General features: G+C 39.3%; 1 protein-coding gene across 3 annotated transcripts in view; it reads right to left on the bottom strand.

The window, feature by feature from the left end:
• Positions 1-21,790, bottom strand: part of PTPRO (protein tyrosine phosphatase receptor type O) — a 266,607-nt gene that overhangs the window by 60,562 nt on the left and 184,255 nt on the right. For all 3 annotated transcript variants that reach the window (XM_006052381.4, XM_006052380.4, XM_006052382.4), the window contains exons 11-12: positions 19,261-19,412; positions 17,728-17,848 (exon numbers count right to left, since the gene is read on the bottom strand). In XM_006052381.4, coding sequence (XP_006052443.4) covers positions 17,728-17,848; positions 19,261-19,412 — 273 coding nt within the window. The remainder of the gene's footprint in view (positions 1-17,727; positions 17,849-19,260; positions 19,413-21,790) is intronic.

Here is a 21,790-nt window from a genome sequence, read left to right as displayed (position 1 = left end):
TGGAGCCCCCAAAAATAAAGTCAGCCACTGTTTCCACTGTTTCCCCATCTATTTCCCATGAAGTGATGGGATGGGATGCCATGATCTTCGTTTTCTGAATGTCGAGCTTTAAGCCAACTTTTTCACTCTCCTCTTTCACTTTCATCAAGAGGCTCTTTAGTTCCTCTTCACTTTCTGCCATAAGGGTGGTGTCATCTGCATATCTGAGGTTATTGATATTTCTCCCAGCAATCTTGATTCCAGCTTGTGCTTCTTCCAGCCCAGCGTTTCTCATGGTGTACTCTGCATATAAGTTAAATAAGCAGGGTGACCATACACAGCCTTGACGTACTCCTTTTCCTATTTGGAACCAGTCTGTTGTTCCATGTCCAGTTCTAACTGTTGCTTCCTGACCTGCATAGGGGTTTCTCAAGAGGCAGGTCAGGTGATCTGGTATGCCCATCTCTTTCAGAGTTTTCCACAGTTTATTGTGATCCACACAGTCAAAGGCTTTGGCATAGTCGATAAAGCAGAAATAGATGTTTTCATGGAATCCCTGGACATTTAATCTTGATCAATGTATTAATCCACTAGTTAAGCCAGCCGTTCTGCTTGTGCCCTTTTGTATACTTTTCCAGCACTGAGGCCCTGGGCTTGCTGTCCGTCAGTTCTGGGTGTTGGTCTGCTGTCTTGTTCACCCACTGCTGAACCTCTCCTGGTCCCCTGCCTATGCCCCTCTTCTCTGAGCCGTTCTCTCAAGTTCCTCCAATACACAGAACGCTATGCCTGCATCCAAGCTCTTAAGCCAGGGTCCCTCTTACCCACGTGTGTCCAGCCCTCAGGCTCACGCAGCTGCATACTCGGCCCATTAGCATGACAGGCGTGACAGGCAACTACTGCACTGCTTACCTGCCACTTGAACTTCTTTTCATTCTCTGTCCCACCCTCCCAAGTCTGTTCTAAGGCTCCTGGCATTTAGTGGGGCTTGAAAAAGCCCTAGAGGGCATTTTCCTCTGAGAAATGATATGTCTTTGTGGGGGAAGGTCTGGACCTTCTTTCTGGAATATCATCATCATGACCAGAACCAAGAAGTTTGTCAGAATCCTTCTTGTTGTGACCTACCGCAGTAGAGTAAGTTTGTGTCCAACTATAAAAGAAGCATTTTTCCTTTCCAGAGGCAACCTGACAAGGCTGGGCAGAAGAGTTGAAGGAATAAAGTGATGAGTTGGTCTTGGGCAAGCATAATTCACAATAGATGTCAGAACTCCTTTCTCGTTTGCTATAAATTGTTTACTCCTCTAAACATTGAACTGTCTCACTTCCCCTCTGATGAAGACTGTTGATGAAACACAGAGGTTTACTTCCACTTCTTATGTCCTTCATAATTGTCATTGCTATTTGGATTATGAGTCAGAGACCAAATCCTCCAATGATTCTGACTCCTGTAGAACCTGAATGGTTGGAAGCAAGGGTGATGTTGTCTGAGGCGGAAATGGGTGATTTGTTAGGCTAAGCCTGGGTTATGTCTCTTTAAAAGATGCACACTACAGAATTTCTCCTCAGAGTAAGTTTCTTGGACAGTGATTAGAACACCTAGAACATCTCTATATTTTTTTCCTATTGGGTTGATAAATTCAGTTCAGCTATCTGGTATGAATCAGCCCCTGTGGCCTAATGGATAAGGCACTGGCCCCTTAAGCCAGGGACTGTGGGTTTGAGTCCCACCCGGGGAAGAAGGAGTTATATTTTGGGCTTCCCTAATAGCTAAGTTGGTAAAGAATCTGCCTGCAATGCAGGAGACCCCAGTTTGATTTCTGGGTCAGGAAGATCCCCTGGAGAAGGGATAGGCTACCCACTCCAGTATTCTTGGGCTTCCCTTGTATCATCTGATATGAACATTGTCCAGATCTTGATCTCCAAATCTGATTGATTTTCCATCTGTGTTTACTCAGGTATCTCACTATTAACACCAAACTCCATAAGGTTAAAATGGAACATGGAGTCCTTGCCTTTCCACAAATCAATTCTGCATTTCACCTCTCCCTGATACTCTCATGAACAACATTTCAATTGTCTAAGCTGACAGTTTTGAGGCTCTCCTCTTCCTTTTTTGCACTACCTTTTAATACTTCCTTTCATCTCTTCTTTTTGTTTATTTCTTTTATTATATTGCACACCCAGGCTTTTGCCATCACACTTAGCAATCATTACAACAGCCCTTTACTCCTTTACCCTGCCTCTTACTTGATTCTTTGTTTTGTCAATGATGGTTTAAATTGTTTAAAAACACCACTTACATGAATAATGAAAAAAATAAAAATAAAAACACCACTTTGCTCCTGTTGGATTCTATCTGTACAACGATTTACTGTGATCAATTTCTAATGTGTCAAATCCAAATACAGTAAGTCCCCTACATATGAATCTTCAGGCTGCAAACTTTCAAAGATGCGAATGCATTCACATGTTCAATTATGTTAAGTTAGTGCATATGTCTGGCAATACATTGTCACGTGTGTGCCTCCTCTACACGTGGCTGTGCTTTTGTGTACCTAACTGTAGAGTACTGTATAGAGTACAGTGGTATAGGATCTTTATAGTTAGAATTGAATCCAGCAAGGAACCAGAACCTGGCCATCAAAAACAGGTGTGAGTGAAATTTCAACTTGCCCTCCGTCTCCTATTGCTGACGATTCTTCAGCTCCACCATCTCCCATCTCCCACCTCCTCTCCTTCTCCAGCCAGTAACTCTTCCTGCCTGTATTATCAACCTATCACAGTACAGTACTGTATAGCTGAATGTGTTAGTTGGGCACCTAGGCCACCTTTGTTGAACTTATAAACATGCTCTTGGAATGGAACTCATAGTACGTAGGGAGTTTACCGTATGCTAAGTGTTAAAGATCCTACATACTTTGGCCACCTGCTACCCGTCACCACCATCTTTCCTGCACAGACATGCTGTCCTCATAAAGCCAGTCTTCTTGCTGACCATTACACAGGCATTACTCTTTCTCAACTCATGTATTTCTCAACCCTCAGTGTGTTCTTTCTGCTCTTCTGATCATCTTAAAGAAAAAGCCTTACCTTCTCCTTCAAGGCTTATCTGATGACTGTCTCTTGAGGCTCTGTCCCTTCTCTGACCTTCTCTCACCCTTAACTATTTCTTATGTGATCTGTGTGAGTGAAGTCCTGATTCCACTGGGTCCTTTAAGAACTGCGGTCATGTGTAATAAATTATTTTGTCTTCATTTTGATCTAGCCGTGTGTAGGGATGCAATAAATCTTACCTGTTGACAGATTTAAAACCTAAGTCAAGATTCATTAATCAGAGGTGTTAGGATTCAAGCATCAAGTAAGATCAGACACGTCGGCATTGAATTTTGACATTCTCTGCCTTTGTATGGTGATTATATTTGTAAAAAGTCATCAGCTCTCAGGGGCAGAGTGAAAGATTGTTGTGAATTAGAAGTATTTTTAGTGACCGAAGAAATAAGACTTAGATACTGGAATACACATTTCCTCTGGTCTGGCTGAGAATGTGGATGCAGGTGATGAGTGTATCCTTAGGAAAATATCCAAAGGATCTGGAACCTCTAACAGCCAAGTAACAATTTTTTTTTCCTCCCTCAGGTAGTATATGAGGCAATAGATTATTCCAAAATCACTGTACCCATTATTTCTGCATCTTTTTCTGAAAGACATCATGCATTTCAGTTCTATAGGTCAATGAGAAATATTCACAAGAAACCTGCTTGAAAATACTTATGATCTCTGTGGTAGGGATATTTTCCTAGATAAACTGGGGAGAAATTCCACCCTGCTATTCTGAAGAAAATAAAGAAAGTTATCACAATATTTCATAAGTGGAGGTGTAAGGAGTGACTTCTAATTAAATTTCACTACTCAGGACAACCTCTGCTCCAGTGAAAGTGAAAGTCACTCAGTAGTGTCTGACTCTTTGTGACCCCATGGACTATACAGTCCACAGAATTCTTCAGGCCAGAATATTGGAGTGGGTAGCTATTCCTTTCTCCAGGTAGCCATTCCCTTCTCCAGGGGATCTTCCCAACCCAGGGATAGAACCCACGGCTCCTGCATTGCAGGTGGATTCTTTACCAGCTGAGCCACAAGGGAAGTCTCATTTGCCCCAGGGGATGTATTAAAATATTAGGACTGTATTGGGCTACACAGTAACTGCTAGCCACATGTGGCTACTGAATGCTTGAAATCTGGCTAATCTAAATTGAGAGATGCTATAAGAGTAAAATACAGACTGGACGTCAAAGATTTTATTTTAGTATGAAGAAAGAACAAAAATATCTCATTAATAGTTCTTTATACTGACTACATATTGTAATGAAACTATTTTGGATTTACTGGTTAAGTAAAGTATATTAAACTCAACTTCAGCTATTTCTTTTTACTGTTTTGTAGTGTGGCTCCTAGAAATTTAAAATCACATTAGTGGCTCTCACCATATTTGAATTGGATAATGCTGGGTTAGAACATTCCTTCCTGTTTGGTAGAGAAGTTTGGAAATTCTTGGCAGAAACTGGTCAGAGGGTCCCCCTGCTGCTGTGACTCTTCTCATGAGAAGGCAAGGTCAGCTCAGCCCAATAGCCTAGGATGGCTGAGAACAGTGGTCTTGAACTTTTTGGGCACTAATGATCGGTTTCGTGGAAGACAATTTTTCCCTGATCTGGGGCAAGGGTGGGGTGGGAGATGGTTTTGGAGTGGTTCAAGTACATTGCATTTATTGCGCACTTTATTTCTGTTATTATTGGTGGTGGTTTAGTCCCTAAGTTGTGTCCAAGTCTTGCAACCCAGTGGACTGTAGTGCTCCAGGCTCCTCTGTCCATGGAATTTCCCAGGCGAGAATACTGGATTGGGTTGCCATTTCCTCCTCCAGGGGATCTTCTTGACACAGGGATTGAAACCACATCTACTGCATTGGCAGGCAAATTCTTTACCATTGAGCCACCAGGGAAGCCTCTCTATTATTATTACATTGTGATATATAATGACATAATTATACAACTCACCATAATGTAGAATCAGCGGGAGCCCTGAGCTGGTTTTCCTGCAACTATGGAGGGCACAACCTGAGTACTCTGCACACACAGTTCACTAGGGTTTGGACGTATAGCCTCTAGAACTGTGAGTAAATGTATTTCTTTTGTTTAAGCCACAGTCTGTGGTATTTTGTTTTGGCAGCCCCCAAATTTGCTAGTATTTTGTATTAGCAAACTAATACAGTCTCTTACTGCTCAAAATATCAAATTCAGTCTAGTTCACAAAGGGGAGAGATATGAAGACTTTGTTAATGTTATGAAGAGTAAATGAACTTTAATTTAATGTATACAAGACATTGTATATAAAAAAGAGTCGTGGACATACTAGTTATGGAACATCTTCTGGTTATCATTTTCTATCTAAATGATATTTTAATTTTTTTTTTCAAAATTCCTCTTCTCCATATGTCTGATGTCCTTTGGTATAAAATAATTTCAAAATCCATGATATTTGATTTTTGAACCTATGGACACAGGGAAAGGAGACAGACATGCTATTTTTACAAAATGGGATGTAGATACACAGCTGTTTGTTTTTAATTTTTGCCCACACTCTGTGGCATGTGGGATCTTAGTTCCCCAACCAGGGATCCAACCTGAACCCTCTGCATTGGGAGCACAGTCTCAACCACTGGACAGGCAGGGAAGGCCCACAGGGTTGTTTGTTTTTAAATACTCTCAGCATTGCAAGTGTTATACTGGACTGCTTGGCCCTCTCTTTCCTTCTCATCTCTCCCCTTCAATGCCACTCCTGTTTGAGTTGGGAATCCAACCTAATTTTATAGGAGATGAAGTACCAGGCACAGAACATGGGCTGAATGGAGAGCCATGATGCTCTCCCTCCCATTTAATGTAGGATGGATTATGAGAGGTTCACGATACTGAATCTCTGGGGAGTGAAGTGACCTCCACTGAAGTATGAGCAAGTATTTGATCCTCATTCTCTGCTCCAGCACAAATGTCTTTCTTTCCTCGGGAATTCCAAAGGGAGTCAGGTATAACATTCAGCCTTGGATCAGAATGGAAGATATTTATTGCCTAAAATCCCATCTTTATCTGACAGTTATTATATTGTTTCTTAGTTTAATGTGACCCATTTGTTTAGCTGCCGATTGAATTATGTTAATGAGGCTAAGATGCTATCCATGAAAGCCAACTGGTTTTATTCCGTTTGTGTTTTACACCTTTAAAATTAGTGAGTCGTTTTACAAATGTGTGACATTGAAGATATGGAGAATTCAATAGAAAAACATTGTAAAAAATGACTGACATGGCAAAATCTATTTTCAGTCCTCAGCCTGACAGTAAATTGCTACTGTCCTCTTTACACAAAAGTTGGTCTTTAACATTTATAGTATAGTAAGTCTTTGAAATCTATTTTTATTTTCCTCAACTCAAGTCTTCTACCTTAAGCAGTGTAAAACGTAGAACTTGGCCAAAGAAAACATCTGTGACTTAAGCGGTTAAAGCTGCATAAATTACATTCAACTTGGTTAAAAACAACATCTGCAGAAGAGAGCACTCTTTGAAAGAAAAAAAAAAAAACCCTAAGGGTGAGTTAAGATTGATATGCCATGAAATTAAATAGAGGAAAATGCTTATTAAAGAAGACACTTTTGTTAGATCTGACATTTCTCAGGCCTATTCTCTTACTGACTTCAGGAGATTTCTTTTCCTACATAAACTTCATAAGTAATTAGAACATTACAGTAACACTGGAGAATATATAATAATTCGGGCAAATGTTTAGCACTAAATTATATTAGGCTCATTTTATGTACAGAACATAGAATTTTCTCAGGAATCCCTTCATTTCCATTGTTGTTGTTGTTCGGTTGCTAAGTCCTGTCCGACTCTTTTGCAACCCCATGGACTGTAGCCCACCAGGCTTCTCTGTCCAAGAGATTTCCCAGGCAAGAATCCTGGAGTGGGTTGTCATTTCCTTCTCCAGGGGATCTTTCTGATCCAGGGATTGAACCTCTGTCTCCTGCATTGGCAGGTGGATTCGCTGCCACCGAGCCACCAGGGAAGTCCTGTTGTTTCCATTACGTTTTAAATAAATTCTTGATGGCTAAATGATGGCAAGAGTAAAATCCTTTTCTATGAATCATTGGGTAAGTTTATGGTAGTACAGCTCAAGTAGCTTCTATAGATTTACAGCATTTTCCAGAGAAATCTCTCTTTGAACTTTACTTAGTTTAAAACAAAAGATCTTACTTCCTCCTTTGTTGGTTCCAGGAATATGTGTTTTTGCTTGGCATTTTTTTTTTTTTAAGTTAGGACTTACATATTGCACAATTCCCAGAAAAAAGTCACTACTCTTACTGTGTCATCTGCCTCATTGCCTTTACTCTGAACTCAGTTATGAACTAAATCCTAAAACTGAAAGGAACATTAAAGATCATTTAGTCCAGAGCCTCATTTTGTAGAAAAGTAAGCTGAAATTCAAAGGGCTTGAGTCATCTTTCTAAGATGACACAATTTGACTGTGAAGGCAAGGACTCCCAGTTAAGGGTCTCCCTTCTGCACCTGACTTCCTTCCTAAACATATGAACATTTTCCATTAACTTCCATATAACTGGGGATGATGAAACTTCCAGATGATGAAACTTCTGGAAACTTCCTTTGTCCAGAAGACCAACTTTTCCAGAGCAGGAACTTGATTGTGTATTTAAATCTGTGCCAGACATCACAATAGCTGCCCTATCAGTCCAGCACATCCAGATTCTTGTAATACATTGAAGAGAAACAAGCAAAACATGCAAGTCACTTTACAGTGGGCAGGACAAATGCTTTTAAGGACTTGCTGAAAGTGTGACAGGGCTGTGGACAGCTGGCAAATTTCAGCATTACTCAGAAAACCACCATGATGAGAAATGGGGGAGATGTATGTTGAGGACAGGTATAGATTTGTCTTGCGCCCAGGAATGGAGCCATGGAACAGTGACATGCATGGCAGCCTAATCAATGCAAGTGGGTTTCCTCTGCAAACCAAAGGAAATTGCATGTCTTTATAAGAGGTCAAACAGATGAAAACTGTTACAAGCTTTCTCCATTAATTCCATTTACTCACACACCCCCATGATGCCCATGTACTCTGTCATTTGTTACCTTACTACAGAGCCAACCAGCCTGAGGCCACCCCCTCCACTGGCACCCTGGGTCCCAAATCCTTTGGCCCAATCAAAGACATCACCCCAACAAATCTCACCTCTAACTATTCTGCATCATCATTTCCCCTGCTCTGTTGAATCAATCTGATTAGCTCAAAGACAAGGTTTTTCCACCCACTTAAAGGGAAGGAAAAATAAAACAAAAAACAGATAAACAAACACAACTGGATCCTTTTATCATTAGCTACTGCCCATTTTCTCGGCTTCTCAGGTGACAATAAGAAACCTGTGCACCACAGCAAAGAGTAGCCCCTGCTGTTTGCAACTAGAGAAAGCCCTCATGCAGCAACTAAGACCCAGAGCAGCCAGAGATAAAACATGAAAGACAAAACCCTGCATGATTTGCTCCCTTGCTACCCTTCTCCCCGCTTCTCGTTCATTCCATTTTAGCCATACTGCCTTCCTGACTTTTCCTTGAACTTGCTAGGCACACTGCTGATTTTTTTTTTTTTACACAAATGTTCATAGCAGCTTTATTTGTAATAGTCCCAGACTAGAAACAATCCAAATGGCTTTCAATGGATAAATGATTAAGTAAGCTATGGTATAGCCACATTATGGACTGCTACACAGCACTAAAAAAGGAATGACAATTGATACATGCAACAATTTGGATGAATCTTATGTCAGAAAATCATGCCAAGCGAACAAAAAATTCCTGATAAGTTACATATTATATAATTCCACTTATATAGTATTCTTTTTCTTTAAAAAAATTAATTTATTTGAACTGGAGGATAATTACTTTGCACTATTGTGATGGATTTTGCATTACATCAACATGAATCAGCCATGGGTGCACATGTATTCCCCCCATCCTGAGCCACCCTCCTACCTCCCTCCCTACATTGCTGCTTCTTATAACTTCTCCCAGTTACCTGCCCAGCTGCCTCCCGCAGCTGCCTCAGGATCTGTCTGAAATAGCATCTTCACTGTAAAGCTTACTCTATCTCTATTTCTGCAAAAAGTGCATCCCCCCAGCTGCCCAGAACTTTCCTTTCCTTTCTCATTTGCTGATTCATTTTTCTCCACAAAACTCATCATCACTTGACATTCTTATGCTTATTTGATCATTTCTTTTTCTCCATGAGAATGAGGGTAGACATTTTTGTCAACTTTGTTCATTTCTGTATCATCAGCACCTAGTTTAGTGTATAGCACACAATAAATGTTAAGTACAGATTTGTTGATAGAATAAATTAATTTTTTAAAAGTAGAGTACCTTAGTTATTTTATTAGCTGCTAATTGACTGGTGGTGTGTATATATATATGTTCTACTTGATAAACTTTGTGCCAGCCACCACAGTCATACGATTATCCCAATTTAATAGAATAACTACCTAAAGTGTTGCTCAATTGTGTCTGACTCTTTATGACCCGATGAACTGCAGTCCACCAGGCTTCTCTGTCCAGGGGATTTCCCAGGCAAGAAAACTGGAATAGGTTGTCATTTCCTTCTCCAGGGGACCGTCCAGACTTGGGGATTGAACCTGGGTATCCTTCATTGCCGGCAGATTCTTTTCCTTCTGAGCCACTAGGGAAACCGAAATACAAATATCTGTCTCTATGTATATATATAAATAATATGCATACTTTCTTTCCTTTCTCATTTCCTTCTTCCCTTCAATCCATTCATTCATCCATTTTCCTGTCCCCTCTCTGTGCTATATTGACACAGATGTATTCATCCTATTATTGAACTCATTTCTGCTTATTTGTTTTGGTGGGGGATAACAAGTTAGTCCGGAGAAGGCAATGGCACCCCACTCCAGTACTCTTGCCTGGAAAATCCCATGGATGGAGGAGCCTGGTAGGCTGCAGTCCATGGGGTCGCTAAGAGTCGGACACGACTGAGCGACTTTACTTTCACTTTTCACTTTCATGCATTGGAGAAGGAAATGGCAACCCACTCCAGTGTTCTTGCCTGGAGAATCCCAGGGACAGGGAAGCCTGGTGGGCTGCCGTCTATGGAGTCGCACAGAGTCGGACACGACTGAAGCGACTTAGCAGCAGCAGCAGCAGCAACAAGTTAGTCACGCATTGGAAGAGGATTCACAGAAAGGAATGGGTGGCCCGGGAGTGGTACTTTAGACATCAGTTGGCTGTGACTTACAACACTTCACTCACTTCTTACCAAAAATAACAACTGCCTATATGTAAGTAACTATTTCCAAAATTGTAAACTCAGTGACTTCAATACAAGAATTAAACATATTTTCTCAACTGAGAATGAGACCCAGAAGGCCAATGCCTTGCAATGGCTGGGCTCTTATAAAGTCAGAAATTACATTTCATCGAAATGGATATAATTATTTGTAATCTACTTAAATTTGATGTCTGTGTGTGAGAGAGAGAAAGTTAGGAGAAGTGAGAAGATTCAAATATCCCTTCCAATTCCTAATATTTGTGTCCATAGTCAAATTATGTTTTAAAGATTTCTAATCTATATAAAAACTTTCATGACTGAGACTTAGGAAATCAAGTCAATTTCACAATGCTCAAATTCCCAAACAGGAACAGAAAGCCACAGGAATGGGTGTGAGGCTCTTCCCTGCTCTGTTAAATGTGTTCATAGAAACATGAAGTTTTAGAAAAAAAGTCCACCCGCAATCCAGGAAGAGGCAAGAAACAGATTAAACAGATTAAAAAGTAGTGTTTCCAGATCCAGGTTCAACAGTGTGTAATGTGGGTCAGATTTCTCTAGATTTCAGCTTGCCCAAGGGAGGACATGACACTAAATTGTTTCCAAATCTCTTCCAGAGCTAAAGTTATCTGAGTGCATACCTTGAACCTGTCTGAACATGTCTGTGGTCAGGATAAAGCAGACCTCTTACAATGTTGGTGTACATACAGTTTTTTGCCTTTCTCTGACTTTATTGCCTCTTTCTTCCAGGTTTCTCTTGCTGTCTTCTCTTTCTCTGCTCAATCACTAAATACTGGAGTAGCTCTTCTTGCCTAGACCAGAGCTCTTTTTCTCTATTTTTAATTAGTATGTAATTATTCAGTCACTCCCAAATTTATATTCCCAGCCTAGAATTCTCCCCTGACCTTCAGACACATATATCAATGGGCTTCCCTGGTGATTCAGATGGTAAAGAATTTGCAGTATAGGAGACCCAGGTTCGAGCCTTGGGTCGGGAAGATCTCCTGGAGGAGGAAATGGCCACCCACTCCAGTATTCTTGTCTAGAGAATTCCATGGACAGAGGAGCCTGGCAAGCTACAGTCCATGGGGTCTTAAAGAGTCAGACACAACTGAGTGACTAACACTAACACTACATAGCAATAGTCTCTTTATTCGACAACTGCATTTTTTATGTTTTTTTATGTCTGAGGAAGAATCCTTGACTCTCAACTTGTGCCCAGGTAACTCCTCTTCTAGTTTTTCTAGTCCTTTCAATCTCAATAAATTGCCCGACCCCCACCCTAGTTGCTCAAGGGCAAAGTCTAGGAGCCATTCTTAATTTCTCTTTCACTCATTTCTTGTTTTCACCCCATCAGAAAGTTCTGTGGCCACAACCTCCAAAACAGCTCCAGAATTCTGCCCACTTCTCTCCATCTCCCTTCCTACCATTTTGGTCAAAGTCACCATCATTTCCCATGGCACTTATTTGAATTAGAATGCTGTTTTTAAGGTTAGTGATGACTAACCCCTTAACTGGTTCCCTACCTTTATTTTTGACCTCCAAATCTTTTCTCCCTTGAGCAACCAGAAGGATTGTTTTAAATATAAGTCAGATTATTTGTTTAATTCTCTAAATGACTTCTCATATGCAACCTGAAAATAAAATCTCAACTCCAAGCCTTATAATCCTATATAATCTGATTCTTTCTGCCCAGGAGCTCTTGCCCAACCTTTTCATGGCTGGTCCTTTCTTGTTATTCAGATCTCTTCTCATTGCTTCTTCAGAGAAAGCTTTTACTGGAAAGCCATCTGCATTGTACTGCCCTATTTTAATGCTCTTCCCCAGTGGCTCAGAAGGTAAAGAATCTGCCTGCAATGTGGGAGACCTGGATTTGATTGGGAAGATTGCTGGAAGGAGGGAACGGCAACCCACTCCAGTATTCTTGTCTAGAGAATTCCATGGACAGAAGGGCCTGGTGGGCCACAGTCCAGGGGGGTTGCAAAGAGTCGGACACAGCTGAGCACATAAGAAGTCTGACATCTGAACAGTGCTTAGAAGTTTCTCAGCATATATTTGTTAAATAAATTAATGAATGGATATGCTATTACTGTTAGGGGAACCTCTGACTGAGACCACCCACCCAGGCCAGATTACCATAGTAACCACTTGCATGAGTTATCTTACAACAGAAGGTCCTGGTAAGGGACATGGAACTAACAAGCTACCACCAACTGGAAGAATTCAGAAAAGGTCAAAAGGAGAAATTTCAGTCCAAATGTCCCACCAACCTTCCAGAATCCTTCTTGTTGGAGTTCATCTTGATTGAGCAAAGTCTGTGCCATTAGGAAGAACCCTGAGTCAGAATGATTGCCCAGAGACAACCCAGAAACTAACCCCATAAAACCCTAGACTGTGAGCCACATGGCAGAGAAGTTCTCCTGGTTTCCCTTACTCTATTGCTAACCACCTGGGCACTGTTTCCCAATAAAATCTCTTGCTTTGTCAGTATGTGTGTCTCCTCGGACAATTCATTTCCAAGTGCTAAACAAGAGCCCACTCTTGGGCCCACTCTCAGGTCCTTCTTCCTGCAACATTACCATTGATCTATTTTATGAATCTCATTCTTTTTTTTTTTTTTTTTTTATTCTTATTTCTTTCCCTCACTCCTTCTTTCCTTCTTTTCCTTTTTTTTCAGTTGGAAAACTGATTGTCTGATGTAAACTTACAAATCCTCCTAATGTTTCACCAGAGCTCCAGGTGGATTCACCAAGGCTAGAATTTATGACTGGTTGCTGGTTGAAGCCATGATTGCATGCAGACCAATGAGTACTTGTAAAATGACAAGTCTTAATGCAGATTTGATTGACATTTGTGTTGACTGCCAAAGGGAACTGCCATCATCTACCACTGTAGTACCATGAAACTCTTGGCACTCTAAAATTCTTAATGGGATGACTGGCTCCAAGCCTTGCAAACAGCACCATCAGCAGTACTGTCTTCTCCTGGATGTCCATTGATGACATAATAATCGGATAATTTTGGTAGTATACCATTTTGGATTAATTTACTTTTGTTCTGGATTCACTGATAGAATGGTTTCTTTCCTCAGATGGCAAGAATGAATGTTTTGTGAAAAAAAACTTGCAACTCAGTTATTACTAAAGCAAAATATTTCACTTCTCTGAAAGATGGAACTTGTTTTGGTTAAATATTAACAATAATACTAATTTCAACTTTGAAGTCTGTAGTTTCATTTCCATTCAACAAATACCTATTAAGTATCTACAGCAGAGAAGGCATTGTGTTGTAGAAAATTAAAATAGCTTATAAAACACAATAATGTGATTAGAGAATGGAAAATAGACCTTTAGACAAATGGATAAAAAGTATGTTATTATTATTTTTTTTAATTTCACATTTTGCTTTTATTTTATTTTTTTTTAATTTAATTTTATTTTTTAAACTTTACATAATTGTATTAGTTTTGCCAAATATCAAAATGAATCCGCCACAGGTATACATGTGTTCCCCATCCTGAACCCTCCTCCCTCCTCCCTCCCCATTCCATCCCTCTGGGTCGTCCCAGTGCACCAGCCCCAAGCATCCAGTATCGTGCATCGAACCTGGACTGGCAACTCGTTTCATACATGATATTTTACATGTTTCAATGCCATTCTCCCAAATCTTCCCACCCTCTCCCTCTCTCTCAGAGTCCATAAGACTGTTCTATTTTGTTTCCAGAAAAAAAAAGGCTGAGGACAGATACATTATACAAAGATTGTCTTGCTTTCAGAGAGGAACAAGATTGAGGGAATATTCTGTCTGATATTAATATACCAACATGGAAAAGCTGATTGATTCTAAGGGTAATGATTCACTAGAAATAATTGCTGTGGTAACTTGCTTCCCTACTTGAAACATTTAAAGGAACTTCCTAAATTGGTATAGGCAATCTTGTTCATTAATGGAGAGATATGGAGGCTCAAAACCCAATGGCAAGTTTGGGAAACAAAGTCAGTTTCTTACTCCCACTCCTATTTGTGTGAGTGTAATTGTTTCAGTTTATGATTTTAACCCATATTCCTGAGACTTCATAGATCATTCATAATGTCACGTAAAAATGACAGCAAAGCAATAGGCCACTGAAGGCTACTTTGGTAAGACCACCCCTGAACTTTCACTGTAAGGGAGACCAACATACCAAATGAATTGGAGAAAGCATCTAGAAACTTGGAAAGAGAAAGCCTTGGGGATCACAGGCAGAGTCTTCAAGTAATTCCAGTTACCTGGAAGCAAATTTGAACTAATATTCATACAAAAGACAAAAGAGACACAGATGTAAAAACAGACTTTTGGACTCTGTGGGAGAAGGCAAGGGTGGGATGATTTGAGAGAATAGTACTGAAACATGTATATTACCATATGTGAAATAGATGACCAGTCCAAGTTCAATGCTTGAAGCAGGCATTCAGGGTCTGTGCACTGGGACAACCCAGAGGGATGGGATGGGGAGGGAGGTGGGAGGGGGGGTTGGGATGGGGGAACACATGTACACCCTTTGCTGATTCATGTTGATGTATGGCAAAAACCACCACAAAACTGTAAAGTAATTAGCCTCCAATTAAAATAAATAAATTAAATTTAAAAAATCAGAGATAATGGTTGGAATTGCTAAGCAGATGATTTTTTTCTTAATAAATAGATCATCTAGTATTGGAAACTGGTAATCTCCACATTCCTGAAATTCAAGTATAGACTGCTAAGGAGGAGTAGATTGTGGGCAGTGCAAGAAAGATTGAACTTAACTCATGAGTCTTGATGAGTCCTGGAGAAGGAAATGGCAACCCACTCCAGTACTCTTGTCTCGAAAATCACATGGACGGAGAAGCCTGGTAGGCTACAACCCATGGGGTCGCAAAGAGTGAGCAAAGACTGAGCAAAAAGTGAGTCAACTGAGCGACTTCACTTTCACTTTCATGAGTCTTGATAAGAGCAGTAGATCCCCCTTAAGGGTGCTTGGAAATTTGCAGAAACGTTTTTAGCTGTCACAAAAGATCACAAAGTCACAAAGTCAATCAGACTTCTGTGGGCAGGGCTCAGAAATTCTACATGTCTTTCTATGATCAAGAAAGTTCCAAAGAGAAAAATTGTCCCATGTCCCACATTCCACATAAACTTCTAATTTTGTGACCAGAATAAATTCATTATAAATATAGTTACAAGTACTTTATCACACAATTAATATTGGAAAAAATTATCATTCTAAATAAAGTAAGTCAAGAAGAGAAAGACAAACCATATGATATCACTTATAGGTGGAATTGAATTTACAAATGCTATAAATGAACTTATTTGAAAAACAGAAACATACTCATGGTTTTAGAAAACAAAGCTATAGTTACTGAAAGGAAAATGTGGGGAAGGGGAGGGATAAGTTAGGAGCTTGGAATTAACAAACACACTCGGCTATATATAAGATAAATAACCAACAAGGACCTACTGTATAGCACAGAAAAGTCTACTCAATATTCTTAATAACCTATATGGGTAAAGAATCTGAAAAAGAATGAATACATGTATATGTATACCTGAATCCCTTAGCAGGACACCTGAAACTAACACAACATTGGTAATCAACTGTACTTCAATACATTTTTGAAAGTGATACTGAAAAACTACTCAATAATTTACTGACCAGATTGTCTATTTAGTACATCATGCATTTTCAATTATCTATTTAATTCTAAGTGCTTTCAGTGCAAGAGTTTAGTTCTTATCACGGCAAATAGGAGACAAAAAAGATTTAAAACTTAATGTCTTGTGCATTGAATTATAGAGAAAATGCAACTAGTGGAAAACCTGAGAAAATATTGTTTTGTTTTGTCTCAGATTTTCCAAGAATTTCTAAAGCATCACTGACAGCACTACTGATCCTGGTATTTAAGCTGCTACTAAGTCACCCTGGTTCATCTTCACTTAAGCAGTACATAGAACATAGTACTAACAGAGAGGATTTGAGATTTTTATGGACAGACTCGGACACAGAGTACAAGCTGGCAGACATCTGAAATGATGATGTCAGTAAGTTGCACTAAGTGTTTTGAAAATATTTTTATTGCCACTCTGTATGTAAATTTATTTTTTATTGAATTATAATTGATACACAATATTGTATTAGTTTCAGGTGTACAATGTAATTATTCAATATTTTTATTGATCACAAAATGATTTCATGACATCTAGTCACGTATAGGCTTTATTTTCAATGATTAAAATGATGAGGTTTCTGCTGTAATAACTGTATATTGATGTGCATTTATTGTGGGGTTATTATCCTTAAACTGACACTGCCCAAGAAGTCTACCACCCAACTTTTTGCCAATATGTTCTCTTTTGCCAATTATAGGATGTCATCTCTGAGGTCCCTTTAAGTACCAGAAACTAAATATTTTAACACATGGTATTGTTGAATGTAGAAGATGTGTTTTGCATTACATAGTGTCACTTCCCAGTTGCTTTTCATAATATAATTATTTTAACACCACGCAATTTCCTCATTTTCCCTTACAGCTCATCATTTTCCTTAGCATGTTATCCTCACTCTAACCAACATTATTTTCCACTTTCTTTCATTATAAGCAAATATATCTACTCTCTTAATATTTCTCCTAACTCTAGTTTTTATTCTAGGGCCCAACTGCACTTAAGCTTGACAGTTATTTATTTTTAATTAATAGTAATAAATGAGTTAATAGGAATTTGTTCATTCCTTTATTTTTATCCTTCTTGTATGGAAGAACTACAGTTCTTGTTACTTCTTACAAACTCATATTTATTCATTTTCATTGTAGATAGTCATCAAGTAGTCCCATTACGACTTTTAGAAGAGTGAAAAGCTGTACCTGAACACATACATAGGGAATCCATGTTATTTTTTTAATATAAATTATTGTCCTTTTATCTTGATTTTATCGTAGACTTAGGATGCTACATCAAATTTGAAAAATCAATATGTGGATTATTTTATCTATGAAGTTCAGCTTTATTTATGTAAAAGGGAAATAGTATCTGATAGGGTTGAGACTATTGCACTAGGTCCTTCCAGCTCTAAAATCCTAAGACTCTGTGGTTCTTCTAATCTTATTATGAACAATGAACTCCCTTCTCCCAACACAGTAGACACTGTCCTCACAGAAACATATGTTGAATGTACTTTTTTGGATAGTGTAAAGTCTTTTTTTGCATTTATAAAAGACACTGAACCAGTTTTTTCCATTTCTTTGAGTTGAGAAGACCATGCTAAACCAAGAGATACAAACACTAGTCCTCCAGCATGATTACTTGCACACACACACACCTGTGTTCTCTTCTTACCTAGCTTGACAAGACGGAGCATGGAGGTGTTACTTCCTCTCTCTGTGCAAGCAGTTACAGAGAGATTGTAGATATCTCCAGGAGGCAGGCTGAGAACTGCAGTCATGACATTGCGCGTTACCTGCAAGATCACCAAAATCAAGCTGTAGGGCTATCACAGGCATCCCATCTCTATTCTGTGCTGCAGTCTACAGCTGATTAAACCTTATGGATATGTGATTTCCTCTGAAAATGATACAAATTCCTCAACTGAGCCAAATACAAGGTAGCTCTAAATAAGCACAACACAGATCAGAACATTTTTTGTGATTAATTCCTTTGTTTGGAATAGGTATTACTATGATTTTTTTTGTCCCTCTTGCATTCACAGCAAATTTTAGAAAAAGCAATTACTGGGTTGCAAAAATAGGAACATTGCTCAGCCCAAGCTGAGAAGCTCAGAGGAAACTTAGCCATATCCACAGACACCTGGCTTCTTAACTAAAGACTACATTTCCCAGTTTCTAATATTGATAGTAGGGACCATGTGACCCAATTCCAATCAATGGATTGTTAGAGGAAGTCCCATGGTCAACTTAGAGTTTTGTTGACACCTTTTAAGTGCTGGGCCTCCACATCCTCTCTTTTTCCCTTCCCGCAGGCTGGAATGGGGCTGTAAAGGTGAGTGGAGTTAACCTATGCAGGTGATGACTATACGCAGTGGCAGATGGAGCAGCAAAATAGAACAAATCTGGACTCTTGAATAATCTCTCATGGCAGAGGTACCCCTTTAGTCCTGGGCACCTTGAGAGAGATATAGATGTTGATATTTTTTAAACCACAATCTTAAAAATTTTTTTTATTTCAATTGTTTAGTTGGTACCCTAACTAGTACAATGTCAAAAAGCTTAATAAACCAGGAGAGAAATCAGTACTTTCAAAGTCTCCAAATATTGAGGGTGTTAGGGACATATGGAGAAAAAAGTGAAAATACTGTGATTTTCTTGAAAATGTTTGGTATTACGAAGAAAAAGCTCAAATCATAACTTTAAATATAGGTGAAATCAACTACAACTATTAAAAATTAAAAGGTAAGCTCTGTGAAAGAAGGACTTCAATTTTGTTCACTATCCTATCTCCAGAGAGGCTTCTCAGGTGGTGCTAGTGGTTAAAAAAAAAAAAAAAAAACCTGCCTGCCAATACAGGAGACTCAAGAGAGAGTGGATTCTAAGATCCCCTAGGGGAGGAAATGGCAACCCATTCCAGTATTCTTGCCTGGAAAATTCCATGGACAGAGGAGCCTGGCGGGCTACGGTCTTTGGGGTTGCAAGAATTAGACTCAACTGAGCATGCACATGAGCACGCGTGCATCCACATGCACGCATGCACACACACACACACACACACACACACACACAATCTCCAGAACCAAAAACAGTGCTAATTGGCGTGCAAACACTTGCTTAATGTCTCAGTAAATGTTTGCTTCATGATTTTCAATAGTATACGCAAATAAATGTCAGGTGCCCAATACTGGGACTCAAAGAAACATACACTCTTTTTAATTTTCTTCTTTCCTTCTGCAACAACCATCCAGTGGAGCATTCTAGAATGGGAGAGGTCTGTGGTGTCATCCCCGTAGGTCCAACTGATGTACAACAGACTGTTGAAATATTCCACAGACGTGATTTCCGGAGCAACTGGGGCTACAATGGAGGAAAGAAACACACTTTAATTTAGTAGAATACTAGTAATTAAAGAACTTATCAATACAACATGAAATCCCATTCAGAGCTTGAGCTTAGTTACTCAGTCACGTCCAACTCTTTGTGACTCTATGGACTGCAGCCCGCCAGGCTCCTCCATCTATGGGGATTCTCCAGGCAATAATACTGAAGTGGCTTGCCATGCCCTTCTCCAGGGGATCTTCCCAAAGGGATCCCCAGAGGGATCAAATCCAGGTCTCCCCGTCTGAGCCACCAGGGAAACCAAACTCTATACAGAGTTTAAAGAATTAAAATTCACACCTCATGATGGACTTCCCAAGTGGCACTAGTGGTAAAGAACCCGCCTGGCAATGCAGGAGACATAAGAGATGGGAGTTTCATTCCTGGGGCAGGAATGAAATACTGGCCCACTCCAGTATTCTTGCCTGGAGAATACCATAGACAAAGGAACTAGGAGGGCTACAGTCCATAGCATTGCAAAGAGTTAGAACACAACTGAAGTGGCTTAGCATGTATGCACAACAGCACGCATGATAGTCCTAGGGACTCGTGGACATGTCTGTAATATAGTGAAGTTGGATGGTATGAGGTGGGCAGTTGTTCTGTGGGATGTTACCTTGCGTGGCTCAGACCCAGGACAGCCAGACTCAACTATGCCTGAGGAGAGCACGCCTTTTTACAAAAATTTCAGTTATAAGATTACTAAAACATTAACTTGTTTGGGTCAATTGTTCAGTTAATTTGTTGCTGCATCAATAAATTAATATTATTAGGCACTGGTGAACTTATTTTCCAAGCAGTACTGAAAACTCTGGGGTCCTGTAAAAATAAATCTTTTTTATTTTGGCAGCAAAGAAGGTTACAGGATAGACAGTAGAATCAATGAGTAAAGGGACAGAAAAATAAATAATATGTCCATAAGATAACAAGACAATGGCATTGACAGTGTGTAGCCCAGTGCTTTGTGGAAGGTAGGGCTCTAAATAAAGTTGCTGAAGCAAGTATTAAAGAAAGGAAGGAAGGGATTTTGAAAATCATGCTTCAAAGCTAAATTCTAACACCAAGTTTATTAATTTATTTTATAATCTTACACATTTAAATTTTTAAGAATCCCAGTAGGGGACGAGATTTCATCACAAGCTTTGTAATACATAAGTTCTGAAAGCATACTTTAATTATTTTTTAAAAGTAACTGATAATTCTGAAGATTTCAGCAAGCACATAGACAGTTGAATTTAAATTCCATGTGATCTTGAATATAGCCAAGCAAGTTTTCTTTGCATGATTCAGCCCCAAATCAACTAATGGTTGGAGGAGAATTTCTACATATTAAAAAAGACTTATTTTGGGGCTTCCCTGGAAGCTCAGTGGTAAAGAATCCACCTGCCAATGTAGGAAAAATGAGTTTGATCCCCGGTCCAGGAAGATCCCTCATGCTGGGGAGCAACTAAGCCCAAATGCCATGACTACTGAGCCCATGTACCTAGAACATGTGATCCACAAGTGAGGCTACTGCAGTAAGAAGCCCACACGCTGCAATGAAGAGTAGCCCCACTCACTGCAACTAAGAAAGCCTGCGTGCAGCAACAGAGACCCAGGACAGCCAAAAATAAATAAATAAAATAATAAATCATAATGGAAAAAAAAGACATTTTTTTCAACATGCCGTAATACATATAATGAATATTCATATATATGTTTCAGAATAATTGTTTACTGAAGAGATTTTAACAGAGTAAAAAATACATTTCTGTTTCATACTGTGTATGAATAGCATTTCTATATGTTTGACAATGAAAATTTTAAATTGTCAACAATATCTATAACAAGTAGCACAAACCCATATCATAATGCAGAAAATTCTAATAAAGCATAATAACCCTGGCTTAACATATTTGTACATACTTCATTATTTACAAGTACCTATGCTTAATGCTTCTTCAAAGGGTATATTCTCATGTTCTAATTTGAGTGAAGACAAGACACATTTAAAATTATAGGGAGTTTGGGATGGACATGTACACACTGCTATATTTAAAATAGATAACCAACAAGGACCTGCTGTATAGCACATGGAACTCTGCTTATGTGGCAGCCTGGAAAGGAGGGGAGTTTGGGTGGAGAATGGATATATGTATAAGTATGGCTGAGTTCCTTTGCTGTTCACTTGAAACTATCACAACATTGTTAACTGGCTATACCCCGGTACAAAATAAAGAGTTAAAAAAATAAAATTAAAAAGCCAGACATATACGTCTCCCCATCACAAGTACCAAGTCTTCAGATCATTCTCCTTCATGTTGTTGCTTTCAAATCCAGTGTATTGCTGAAAGACCACCAGATGTCACTATTTGTTT

This window comes from Bubalus bubalis, chromosome 4, assembly GCF_019923935.1.
Source record: "Bubalus bubalis isolate 160015118507 breed Murrah chromosome 4, NDDB_SH_1, whole genome shotgun sequence".
Taxonomy (NCBI): domain Eukaryota; kingdom Metazoa; phylum Chordata; class Mammalia; order Artiodactyla; family Bovidae; genus Bubalus; species Bubalus bubalis.
Note: the sequence above shows the minus strand (reverse complement) of the source record. Positions and strands in the feature narration are given on the sequence as shown.